Here is a 13,631-nt window from a genome sequence, read left to right on the forward strand (position 1 = left end):
TTTTCCCACCTGAAAACTCCACGTTTGAGTTAATGACATTAATTACTTTGCCCAGACCAGGGAGCTGGAGGCTGAATTCAATGTCAGAGGAGGGGAGCACAACAAAGACCTCTGAAACAGGACAATTTATGCAACATCTTTAAAAGCTGAAGTGCATTTTACCTTTCTATGGCTGGTGATTCTGAGCCCTGTTCAGCCAGTCACGTCTTGATCACCACAAAGAAAATGTCTGGAGTGCTTTGAGATGTTGCTTTCCTCTGGACACTTTCCTGATGTATCTTGGGGCTTTCTCACAGCAAAAGGTGAATTATGTACCTGTGTGTTAATGTGCTGAGTTCTAGGGGAAAAATGAGAATATTGCTTACATTTAACAACCAGCTCTGCTGGTCATTGCTGTTACTCTATTAATGCAACTTGCAGGTTAATAAATGACCTCTTTTAATCTTGATTTTCCAATTCCTGAGGGAGGTGTGAGAGCCACTGGGAAGGAGAGACCAGTGACAAAAGGTTGGTATTGAGTTGAAAAGCTTCACAGCAGAGGGTGACTTTTTATTTTTAGCAGCTCTGATTTGGGGTGTGTTTCCTGAGCAGGTGTGTTTGTGTCAGGGCATGGAACAGGACAGGGCCAGGAACTCCTCAGAGCCTGCGAGGATAAAAATTGCATCAACTTCACTGCAGGTATGTCAGGGAAATCAAGAGAAAAGCCTTGGCTCCCTGTGGGGCTGTTTGAAGTCACCCACACTTTCTTCTGGGGAAGTTGATAAGCTGAGATTTTCTGTAGGATTTTCTTAGCAGGAGCCCAAGAACTCATCCCTTGGAAGAAAAAGGAAAAGCCCTTGCTTTGATCTGTGAGTATTGTTAGTTCTTCTCACTATTTTCATCTCTACTTCCCCCCTCAAAAAAAACACAGGTAAGTGAATATTGCAGTGTGGCAGTGAGGGCAGTGGTTCAGGCTTAGCCTGGGAAATACTATTTTTAAATGTGTTGAATCGACTTTTTCCCTCTGAAAGTAAAAATAAATAAATAAATAAATAAAATCTGTATTTTTAAACTCCCTAGAACTACTCTAACTCAGTGATACATTGTTTATATTTTAACACACAAGCCAGATGTCATTAACACAGCTCAACCCAGAGTGTTTTACTGTTTTCAGGAAGCAGGAGATCAGGGCTTTGTGTTTTCTGCATTGTAAAAGGTAACCTTGACTCCCCAGCTAGCAGAGGCTCTCAGAAGGGCTCTGTGTGCAGAGCATTTCCCCAAACTGAGTAAACACTTGGAAGATAAGCAGCTTTCTGACTATGAAATGTAGCAGGCGTTTGGCTGACACAGCCTGGTGTTGACAGATGCCTTTGTGTCTCTTTGTGATGGACAGAAGACAGATGTTCTCCCTGGCACTTAAGAAAGCTGCTGCTTAGCAAAATAAAATGTAAAATTCGACTGAACAGTGCAGCAGTGAGCAGTGAAACTGGCTGAGCAAGAAAAGACTGAGAGGGTCTCATGTGACTGCAGTGAAATATGTCAGTAACTGCTTTGGCATTAAGTGAAATGAGCCTGTGGAAAAAGAAATTCTGTATTTTCCAGCTCTGCTGCAATACAAATGCATGCCAGTGGGAATATCCAGGTGTACTGATCCCATGCCAACCATTCCCAGCAGGGAGGAACGTCCCTGGCTGTGGATGCCCAAGTGCCACAGCAATTAGCAGCTCTGAACCTCTGAGCCTGCCCCTTGTTGGCTGAACTGGGCTCCTGATCCTTCACAAGGAGAATTTCCTCGTTGGTGTTCCTCCCTGGGGATGGGGATGCAGCCTGCAGCAGGGCACTGGCCCCAGGAGCTCAGGAGCAGCCCGTGCTGGGAATGGGCTCTGCTTGGCACCACAGCTTCAAAATACACATTGAAATTGTCTTGGCTGCCTTATACCCAAGAAAGCACTGGAGGCAGCTGTTCCAGAGAGGCAGAATGTTCCTATTTCAAGAGAGGTTAAAAAAATTATTAAATGGATATAATTTCTATCAGGAGCTCTTCAGGGATAAAATGTGCTTTAGCATACCTTGTAATCCAGCTGTGGGATCACTGTCTGCTAAGGGAAGAGAGCTGGAGAGCTGGGAACACACCTGGGGCTGTGTCTGTGCCAGAGGACAGGGATCAGGAGCATGCAGAGGGCTTTACATTTCAAGAAGGATCTAAAGATAGTGTGAGCAGTCCCCTGGGCCAAGCCTGGGTGTGCCAGCCCTGGGGAGTGCACAAATAACCCTGGAAATGCTGCTGTGGGTGTTGCCTGGGTGCCACACTGGGAACACGAGCTGGTGGCAGTGCTGGGACACTGGAGAAGTCTCCACTCACAGGAGCCTGAGCAGTGCCACTGCCAGGCTCCTGAGGTGTCCCCAGCCCAGCTGGGCAGCCCAGGGCTCACTGTGGCACTCAGGGTCACAGCTGGGGCACACAGGGCTGGGACCCGTGCTGCCACCCCTGCTCACACCAGCACCTCTGGGTGGATTTGTCTGCAGAGGTGATTTCCACAGCCAGTCCAGCCTGAGGTGCATCCAAAGTGCATTCAGCCCGAGCTGTGCAGCCCTGGGGGTGTCTGTGCTGCCAGCTCTGCTTTCTGACGTGGTGGCTGGGCTGAAATCAGAATTGGTGTGTGTGGGGCTGGGACTGAAGGCACAGCTGGAAGGTGCCTCTCACTCAGCTCCCAGAAGATGCCACTACAAATGCTGGGGCACTGCATGAAATACTGCGTGTCTGGGCTGGCTCCTGCATGGTGCCAGCCAGAAAAACCCTGCTCCCATGCAGGAAATGGAGTTTGCTGTAAGTCACTGACCTGGAAGACAGCCATGTGCCTGGCCTGTGCCATGGAGCCCCCAAATCGTTGGTGCAGGGTCACTGTCCCTGTCCCTGCAGGGAGAGGAGCTCCCCTGGGAGAGCAGCCCCAGGGGTGTGCTGTGCTTGGCCTGCCCCCACACCCTCCCAGCACAGATCTGGGCCTCTTCCCAGGGCTTCAGCAGGGATGTGTTCCAGATGTGTTCCACCAATCCTCCTGAAGTGCTCTCATGGCATCTCCTCACCCTGAGCCAGGCCTGCCATGTTTCCAAACCCTGCTGAGCCAACAGGAACTTCATGTCTCCTTCCTTTTAGGGCTTTTTTTCCCCTTCATTTTAGAGCCCCCCTTCTTGCCTGGTTCACGGGGCTTTCTCAAACTCAGGTAATTAGAACTACCTTTTAAGGATTAACCATCTCCAGTGCCATTGGAATGCTGCTCACCTGGACCAGAGGACTGTGGAGGTCGACATTTGAAATTCAGCTGTTTTCCCTGAAGAAGTTGAAGGACAAAGTGCCACAAAATTGGTCTTTTCAGGAACAGAAATGCAGCACCAGCTGGTGTTTTCCAAACCAGCTCCTGTCCAGGTGAGTTCCTCAAGGCCCAGCATGGCTGCTGGGGCAGCAGCAGGGTTTTTACTGCTGTAAAGGATTTCCTGACAAACTCCTGTAGGGAAAAGCCCCCTGAACTGCAGACTGAGGCTGTGGCAGCCCCACCAGTGGGGTTTTGGTCCTAAAAAAGGGAGGGATGCTTGGAAGGAAGGCAGGATGTGGCCAGAGGTTTGCCTCACACACCAATTCCTGTCTCAGCAGGCAATACAGAGGCTTAGGAACACACCTGTGATTTAAGAGCACTTTATTGTTCTTTAAGGCTACTTTTAAGTACAAAAAAAAAAGATGGCCTGCCAAACCTTTTTTTTTTTTTCCAGGTGAAACAAGGCCACAAAAGAATGGTATATTACAGATTTACAAACACAGAGAGAATCTTTCAAACTGAACTGTAGATAACCTGGCTCTGTGAAGAAGCTTCACCACGTCTCGTGATGGTGAGTTCAGTTTAGTGTCCTTCCACCTCCCCCCAACCCTTTGGCTTTCGTGACATTGTTGTGTCCAGTATCTGTTTTACTGGATGTAGCACATTAAATCTTTATTGCCCTCAAATCCATTTACCTATCTCAGATAAGTAAATGTAACCTTGTAAAACAGCTATTATTGAAAATATTAGCTTTAAAAACATTATCTTATTTGTGTTTACAAAGAAATAGAGGAGTCACATTTTCCACAGAGTCCATCTACAGTATTAGTATTGACTGTTATACTGCTCAGTAGCCTGTAGCAATAACAAACGAGTGGCTATTAATGCTAATGCAGTGTCCTCATAGAATAACTGTGTTCCTGCACTTTTTACTGTATTACAGACAAATCTACAACACAAAAAAAAGATCAACTTTTTTCTCCAAACAAACGAACGAAAAAAAAAAAAGAATGATTACAATAAAGGAAAGGGAAAAATTAAATAGCTACATATCATTAACAAATTAATTGTTCCTCAAAAAATACCTACAAATTTCTCTGTACATTCTTTACGCACAGCGTAACGATGGTCTTAAAGTTACCTATATAAAAAAGTGTTCTTTTAACAATCTTCCTACAGAGAGTAGGGTACTGAATGCCAAAGCAAGGAAGCGTTGACTACCCAGTAAGATGGTAGTGAAATGTGTAAAACTGGGGGGCTTAGGTGTTGGGTTGGTTTTTTTTTGTGGTTTTTTTTTTTATTTTTTTAAAGAAAACTGAGCAGCCACCTTCTCACCAAGAGTAAGAGCCAATCTCCCAATCTCTTTCTACCCTGCACCTTTTCCAAATTAAATAGCTTAACTTTAAAAAAAAAAACCAAACAACAAAAAAGCATAAAATAAAAGCCACAATGGACCCAATACTGTAACATAGTCCATAATACATCACGTGGAGTTCATCTTCCAACCAGTTCTCACTTCCTACACTGAGCCCATCCTTTCAGGGAGCCCAGTATAAAAACCAAGCCCTGGCTGCAACTGTCCTGGGAAGATGGAATGTACTGGGGAGAGTAGTTACACTTAACAAGAAGAAGAGAAGCTCTTAGCACTAGCACAGCTGTGGTTTTATGCCTGCCTCTACTGCCTAATTTCTAGTTAGTAGCTATTAAAATAGCAAATGATAATAAATGCAGTAATACCTGTATAAAATCTACTGGAGGAATGTATGCTGCGACTTGGCGTAGGCTGATGGATAGGCTTAAAAAAACCAAAATAAAATAAACAAACGGAAAGGTCACCTTTCACAAACTGTAACAATCTGTTGTCCAGCCAAGATCTGTAAGGGTAGCAGTTCCTGCAGCTAGTTCAGGGTGGATTACACAGACTGGGGTTTGGGAAGCAGATCCCTGTGAAGCAGCAGTGCTGCACGAGGCCTGTCCTGAGCTGCCCTCGGGGCTGCTGCCACTAAAGTGAATAGCAAATACAAATATCATAGAGTACAACTGTACCAGCAGTAAGTATATCTAGGGTTGTTACTGACAAAAATAAACTAATTCTGAAGAGAAGCTAATAAGTATTATGATTCTTACTGTCTATACATTAATAGATACCAGCTATTTTTCATAAAACATGCATCGTTAAGCACTATGGAACCCTCCAACCTCAGCTCTATTCTAACAAACTGCAGTGTTTAGGAAAAAATGCCCGTGTTCTGTAAATTATGCAGTCCAGTTGCAAGCACTAAGCACCTGAAATCTAAAGAGAGAAAGACCTATAACCTGTATGAGACTTCCCCTTCCAAAGCTGTTTTGCTCTAAGAAAAATCAAACTGATAGAAATGTCATCCTTAAACCCTTTTTTCAGCAGTTTGCCCTCAAAATATTTAGCCTCTTCCAGAAAGTTGCTGTGCAACTTCAGTCCTCCTCCAATAGTGCAAATCATACATGACAGTTCTTTTCAAGTATATACATACAAAATTACTTCACAGAGGAAAAAAAAAAAAGCAATGTAAGCAAACCAGACAAATTCTAGTCTTGAGAAGCTAAGAAAAGCAAAAAAGCACTTGGGTCAACCAACTAAGTGTAATGGCTTTTGTGGATTAGCGTGCATTATTTTTTTAAGGGGCAGCAGATTTGCATCAGAGGTTTCTTTGGTAATTGAGGCAGGAAGAAAAGGATGCTACATCATATGAATCTTTATGAAATAGTTCCTGCTATCGTCTTTAAGGGCACCCTTTTACAAAAAAAATAAACAACCAAAAAAACATCAAAGTGAGTACACAAAAACATGTGTTGAAAACTCCCCTCCCCTCCCCAGCACTACTGAAGCACTTGTTCCAAGCTCAGTCAAACCATGCAATTCCCATTGGGAAGGCTGCTGTCCTCAGGAGACCACGGAGGGCGAGTGATTGTGGCTGACCATGTGGGACGAGGGGGACGCCTGGCCCCGCCGCGACGCCGACTCGGGGCTGCTGCCCACGCCGTCCTTGGCAGCCTTGATCTGCAGCCACGTGTCCCCCAGTGCTTTGGCAAAGTGGTCATCCACCGAGCCCGTGATGGACACCGAGTTCGCCACGGGCTCGGGCTCCTTGTAGTTCTTGCCCAGGCTCCTGCGGAAGTGCTCCTCCACCACCGGGTCACACGCAGCGCTGGCTGTGGGGACAGCAGCACAGGGGCACCTCAGACCCTGGCGCTGCACTCGCACCCTGCACCTCACCCTGCCTCCTCTCACACACCCTGGAATGGCTTGAAGGACCTTAAAGCTCAACCACCCCCTGCCAGGGACACCTTCCACTGTCCCAGGGGTTCCAAGACACAGCCTGGCCTTGGGCACTGCCAGGGATCCAGGGGCAGCCACAGCTGCTCTGGGCATTTGTGCCAGGGCCTGCCCACCCTCACAATTTTTTCCCAATATCCCATCTAACCCTGCCCTCTGAGGCATGGGAAGCCATTCCCCTTATCCCATCACTCCATGTCCTTGTCCCCAGTCCCTCTCCAGCTCTCCTGGAGCCCTTTTAGGAGCTGGAAGGGGCTCTGAGCTCTCTCCAGGGCCTTCTCCTCTCCAGGCTGAACATCCCCATCTCTCCTGAGCTATCTCCAAAGCAGAGGGGCTCCAGCCCCCAAAGCATCTCCCCTGTAGCTTAATGCCCTGTCACTACAAGTCCCTGTCACTAACATGGCCTTCCTCACACCCTTACACACCTGGGAGTGAAAGAAGTGGGCAAGGAGATGGGAAGGAAGGAGTTAAAATGAAAAAAAAACCCAATGGAATTAAATATTTTTACATTTCTGTGACCTGGAACAGGTGAGCATTTATAGATAATTGTATTTCTCCCTCAGGCAACTAACAGCTCCAGCTCCAATTCTATGGGGAAACCTTCTCCCAGAACAATCACACAGAACTTATATTTAAGCTTAAATGGAGTTAATAATGTAAAGAGTTGTTTAAAATCAGCTCCCAAGCCTGCTGATAGCAGTCAGGTGTGAGGAGACCTCATCCTAAACTGCAGCATGCCAAAAGCTGAGCTCAGGGCTTCATCTTGCTCCCCACACCTGTGCTGGGAGCAGTCAGAACTAAATGAATCAGGAGCACTGCAGTAAGTACTCTAAGACTACGACAAAAGCCTTAAAAGTCAGGTTTTGACCAAGAACTGTAGTAATTCCTCAGACTAAATATAAGAGCGCTGCAGTTTTACAATTTAGAATCAGTACTTGTGTGTCTTTAATAAGAATTGTCTTTCCAAAAATACTTGGAACTGTTTGGATCCATGGCACAGCCCCCCTACTTCATCCTAAAGCAAAGCTTGATTGATCCTAAAATAAACCCAAGTGTCATGCACAGACACCTCTTCACCTGACAGGAACAGATCTTTTCTGGAAACATCCAGCCCTGTTCCCATGCCCACTGGAGCAGCTCTCCTGGGACCAGTAACACCAGTTTGTGAGAAAACCTTAACATCTGAGATCCTCAATGATTGATTTCTCCATGAGCCTAAGGGGCTCCTTCAGCTCCCAATTCTAGTTATCAACAGTATACTGACCTTTATAAAAATTATTTTTAAATTACTATGAATAACAAAATACTAATAAATACCCTGCTATGGGCTTTAGGTTGCTGCCTACATCACACTGGTATTGTTCCATGGACACATCCTGGCTGCTGGAGCCCCTGAGCTTTTGGCAGTGCTGCAAGTTAAAGCTCTGCCCCAGCAGGTAAAGGCCTTGCAAGGGAAGGGCTGAGCTTCCCCTGTGCTTTCTGTGCAGTGAGAGTGAACAGGAACAGCCCAGCTTTCCCAGCAGTACTGCCTGAGCAGATTTCATGAGCACTGCTAATTGCACAGAAGGCACAAAGCTAAAGCTCCCTGTTTGGGTTGCTGTAGCAACTGCCCTCCAAAGGTTTTTGTGCTATCCATGCAGAGCAGGGTGCAGGGTCCAGCCTTTGGAAGGGTATTTGTGGCTGCAGGAAAGATTTCTGCAACTGCAGCTGAATCACAAGAGTCTCCTGGCCATTGAGAGAGCAGGGGAAACTACAGCTCCTAAAAAAAGAGCGTGGGGGGATCTGCTGGCCCTGGCTGCTGTTTGTCAGCTGGACTAAAATAAACATAATGACTTATTTGTCTGTGTGGGGTGCTTGTTGTTTTTTGGGTTTTTTTATAAATAAGCTTTTCAAAACAAGAAGAAAGAACACCTCTCTCTCCCTAGTTCTGCAGCAGCACCTCCAGCTGTGGCACAGGAGGAGACAAAGGGGTGTCCAACATTTCACCTCCTTTTCTCCCTGTCAATATGGGCACACTGGGGACCTTCTGCTCTGCTGGGACCCCAGTGAGGGCAGGCTGGAGGGTGTCACTGTCTCAGGGTGCAATGCAAGGTGTGGCTGGAAGTGTGTGTTCTATTTGCCATCTATTAGAGGTGGGGCAGTTCTGTTCATTGGACAGTTTTCTTTCTCTCTTCCACAACCAATCCTCCCTCTGGGAAATATCTTCTGTTCATGGCCAGTGAGTGTCACTGCCTGGCTGATCAAATTCCATCATCCCACTGGGAGAAGCTCCACCCAGGAGGAGGAGCCAAGCATTCCTACCTGGATAGAATCGGAGATTTTGGGACACCACAGCAGCCTTTTCCCAACTGCATTCCCAGAGGAGCAGCTTTCTTCTCCACTGCATTCCCAGAGGAAGAGCAGACCCATCTAAACCACCCCTGGACCTTCAGAGGAAAACTCCACCCTTCTGCAGGATCCCTGCTCCAGCAGAACCACAGCTGGCACTGCAGGAGGGCTGAGCCACCATGGAATGGGACTGTGCCACCACCCTGACCCACAGGGGCTCAGCTCCTGCTCTGACTCTGGCTGTGCTCTTTTGTATCACTGCATTTTATTGTCCTAATAAAGAACTATTACTCCTATTCCCATATCTCTGCCTGAGAGCCCCTTAATTTCAAAACTATAATAATTTGGAGGGAAGGGGTTTACATTTTCCATCTCAGGAGAAGCTCCTGCCTTCCTCAGCAGCCACCAGTCCTTCCCACCCCAGGCAGGCACTTACAGCTGGAGGGTCTCCTGTAGGCAGCCCCGGAGCAGGCGCTGTGGGCGATGGGGCAGTGGGACAGGTTGCAGTTGCGGTTGTTGGCAGAAGCACAGGTGATGACAGAGGGACGGTTCTGAGGGGACACAAGCACAGTGGCACACTCAGCAGCAGCAATTCAACCCACTGCATGTTAACCCCCTGAATATTCAGCTGTTTCTTGGATTAAAAATAAAAATCCACATCACATTTCCACAACGGTTCTTATGTAAGTGAACAGAAAAAGGGCAGTGTGAAAGTAAATCTTAAAAATAATTTTACACTGATTGTTGCAACTCCACAGCCATGGCAATTAAATCCTTAAACTACCCAATTCATATTAAACCCCTAAATATTCAGCTGCTTCTTTGATTAAAAATTAAAAATAAAAATCTATTTTTAAAAATCCATTGCATTTCCATAGAGGTTATTTCAGTGAACAGAAAAAGGACAGTGTGAAAGCAAAACTCTGAAGTGATTTTACAGTGACTGTGTCAACTTCACTGAGTTCCACATCAACACATTAAATGTTTCATTCTGTGGCCACTTGTGCAGATTCTCCAGGTATTTGTTGTCGTGGTGTTATAATTTTTATTCACAAGTTGAGTTTTCCTTGCCCTACCTCTGTATTCCACAGTGCATCCCATCCCCTGCAATGTACAATAAATATGAAGAACTCTGAGCCAGTCTAGACCACAAATCCTTTCTTGCTGGAATTCACCTGCCTTTCCAGCAGGTGAATTAATTTATACTTAATTAACATCACTGTCATTCTCAGCACATGCAAATTCCCAAAATGTCTATTCACAGCTACCTTACATTAGAACTCCTCCATCTGTACTTTAAGTGTAACATAAAATACTCTTTTCAGAGTTGTTTACTAGGGACATTTACACAAAGCCTGGGAGAAGAAATGTCCCAGTTTCTCCAGGTGGCTGAAGGGAAATAACACAGGCATTGGAATAAATTTCATATATTTGATGATGCATGGAGTCCATTATACTCAATGCAAATTAAGTAGTAAGTGTTCAAAAGATGAACAGAACTGATGGAATTTAATTTCTTGACCATTTTACAAAATTTTATCCACAAAAAAATCACCTACCCCCATACAAGGTCAGTGAGGAAGGAGGGAATTTCCCTTCTTTGGTGGTATTTTAGGCAGAGCAAGAGCAAGGCCAGTAAAGTAAAAGAGCTGAGCTTTCTAGGGAAGTTTAACACCATTTTTGCCAGGACAAAAGAGCAATGAGGTTATTTACATCTTACTGCACTGTCAGCAAAGTAGAAAAAAGTAAATAAAGAAAAACAGAAGATTTTTTATTTTTCTGCAAACAATTCACATGTGGGAGTAATTATTTTCTGTAGGGGTGAGGATTTTGTGCCTCTCAGAAGTGGTTTTTGAGAAAGGCATGTATTTAATTCTCTTCAGAAGAGTATTTTGGAGATGCAGGAGGTGGGAAGTAGAGAGACAGGTAAGAGTATCAAGTATCTCAGAAATACACACGCCAACACCCTAAAGAACCCAACAAGGCACCTGGCAGAATTCTCTGCTACGGTTGTATACATTGTTTATATTGTATATATACAATTGTGTATATTCTGTGTATACAGAATATAGAAACTTACATAAAACTATTGAGATAAACTGAGAATTTAGTTACAATCACTAACTACAGCAGATGAATACCCTGTCCTGATGCAAATTAGGTATTTTATTAGAAACAGAGTAAGATGAAATCTCATGAAACATGTTTAAGGTTGAAAAAAATATCAAAAAAAAAGGAATTATCAAACTAGGATTTCTTTTTTTCAGTACGCTTTTTGTTTTGTATGATTTGTTCTCTGTGCTCTTAGCAAGGCCTTGCCCCAACATCCTGTTTTCCCAAGAAAAATGATTGAAATCTGGTTCAAAATGTCAAAGAGAACAGAGAGGGACCCAGGGAAGGCAGAGCTTGGGTACATGGGCAGTTTAATTTCTCAGTGCTGCAGCTCATCACAGCTCAATTCTCTGCTTTGTGTCCTCTTGTAGGAGGGATCAAAGTGAGTCTGACACACGAGGAATCTGTTCTTGCCTACAGAGGTGGCTCAGCTTCAGCACTTCTGCAGCAAAACAAATGCCACGTGCAAGATGGCAAAGCGAAGAACAACCAACAGAAAAACCTTAACAACACTCCAGCACACGGAAACCAGGCATAAAATAATCAAAAAGAATGGTTTGGCTTCAGGAAAAGGGAATGAGTGTACAACATTGCTCTGAACAGCACAGCAACTGCCTCTGGCTGGCTAGAACAACTGAGATCATCCTGAGCCAAATTCTCCCTTTGGTGTTGCACCCCTTCTTGGAGAGAGCTGGGACAGAGGGGAGGGGAGCACACAGGGATCACCAGGAGGGGCTCAGGGAATGTCCCCAGGCACTGCCAGCAGGTGCTGGGCCTCCCTGAACCAACCCCTCTGAACTCCCACTTAAAACACTGGTACCCCAAATACAACTCCTGCATTCCCAAGTACAAACTCATACATTCCCAAATAAAATTCATGCATTCCCAAATACAACTCGTGCATTCTCAAATATAAACTCATGTGTTCCCAAATAAAATTCATACATTCCCAAATATTTCCAAATAAAACTCATGCATTTCCAAATACAACTCATACACTCCCAAATATCCCCAAATACATCTCATGCATTCCCAAATACATCTCATGCATTCCCAAATACAACACATGCATTCCCAAATGAAACTTGTGCATTCCTAAATAAAAACTCACACATTCCCAAATAAAATTCATGCATTCCCAAATACAAACTCATGCATTCCCAAATACAATTAATGCATCCCCAAATATTTAAAAATAAAACTCATGCATTCCCAAATGCAACTCCTGCATTCCCAAATACAGTGCATGCATTCCCAAATATTCCCACATACAACTCCTGCATTCTCAAATACAACACATGCATTCCCAAATACAACTCCTGCATTCCCAAATATTCCCACATACAACTCCTGCATTCCCAAGCATGGGCATGTCACACGAATACCACAAGCTGTGACATTCAGGGTGCACTTTTAACCCCGTGCTGCCCGAGGAGCAGCCTCTCCTCTGGCAGCCGGAGCCCTGCCCGTGGCCCGATGCCAATGCCATTCCCGGTGCCAATCCCGGTGCCAATCCCGGTGCCGTACCTGCTGCCGCTCCACGCTGCTCAGGCTGGGGGAGATGCCGACTGTCCTGGCTGCATCCACGCTGTTTTTGGTCAGTGCTAGGGGCTGCTCCATGCTCAGGCTGGGGATGGAGGCGTACATGTGGTTGGCGTGGAGGCTCATGGTGGGGGCAGCCGCCCGCTCGATGGGGCTGCGGCTCCGCTCCCGGTGCTCCTTCCGGTAGTCCCCGTTGGCAGGCTTGCTTCTGCCAGGGAGAAACAGGGAAAAGGGATTTGTGTGGTCCTGACACCTGCAGCATTCCATCAGGAATTCCTTGTCAGGAATGCACCTTGCCAGGGGGAATCCCCCAGTGGGATATCCCGAGAGAAGCCAAGCCCACATATCTGCCAGCTTTGCCAGGCAGCATCTCTCTTCAGGCTGGAATTGCTTCAGATACTCATCCACATGCACCAAGGAACACCTTTTCCAAACATCAGACTCCTCCTCTTTACCATACTATTAATCCCACTCCATCTAACTCTGCAATATTCTCTAAGCACTGCTGAAGCCCAAGGAAAGTTTATTTTACTAAAAAGACATGGCTGATATCAGCAAAAATGCAGGGAGTCAAGGCAGGAAGCAACATTTTCAGAGGAGAAAATGAAGGAAAAGCAAACTACACCGTGCTTATCTCAGAATCATTTATTTACAACTGATCTTTCAAAAGACTAATTTCCAGCTACTCCTGAACAGCAAATCCCTGTATATCTGCTCACATAACGAGCCCACCATTCACTGCAATGAAAAGAGAGCTGGGTTTATATCTGGGAATGAGGGATTTCAGTTTCCACACCACAACAGAATTGTCATTAAAGGCAAACCAGTGACTGAAGGGAAAAGCACTCCTCTCATCACCAGGTGATCATGGGCATCCCCAGCAGCCTGGAGACAGCAGTGCTGGAAGAGCTCACACACTGCAGTGGGGAACAGCAAATTCCAGCTGCAGAAGCACCTGAGACCACCAGCTCCATGGAAAATAAAAATAACAACTGCCTTTGGACCGTTCTTGAGTACCAGCGACACACCCTCTGCGTCCTGTCTAA

At 45.7% G+C, this 13,631-nt stretch overlaps 1 protein-coding gene across 2 annotated transcripts in view; it reads right to left on the reverse strand.

Annotated features, from left to right (window-relative positions):
* Positions 1–3,654: 3,654 nt before the first annotated feature.
* Positions 3,655–13,631, reverse strand: part of VGLL4 (vestigial like family member 4) — a 78,408-nt gene continuing 68,431 nt past the window's right edge. For both annotated transcript variants that reach the window (XM_039708453.1, XM_039708452.1), the window contains 3 exons: positions 12,571–12,793; positions 9,368–9,482; positions 3,655–6,479 (listed from right to left, as the gene is read on the reverse strand). In XM_039708453.1, the coding sequence (XP_039564387.1) occupies positions 6,211–6,479; positions 9,368–9,482; positions 12,571–12,793 (607 nt within the window). In that variant the 3' untranslated portion in view covers positions 3,655–6,210. The remainder of the gene's footprint in view (positions 6,480–9,367; positions 9,483–12,570; positions 12,794–13,631) is intronic.

Source organism: Passer montanus, unplaced genomic scaffold, assembly GCF_014805655.1.
Source record: "Passer montanus isolate IOZ18808 unplaced genomic scaffold, ASM1480565v1 scaffold202, whole genome shotgun sequence".
Taxonomy (NCBI): Eukaryota; Metazoa; Chordata; class Aves; order Passeriformes; family Passeridae; genus Passer; species Passer montanus.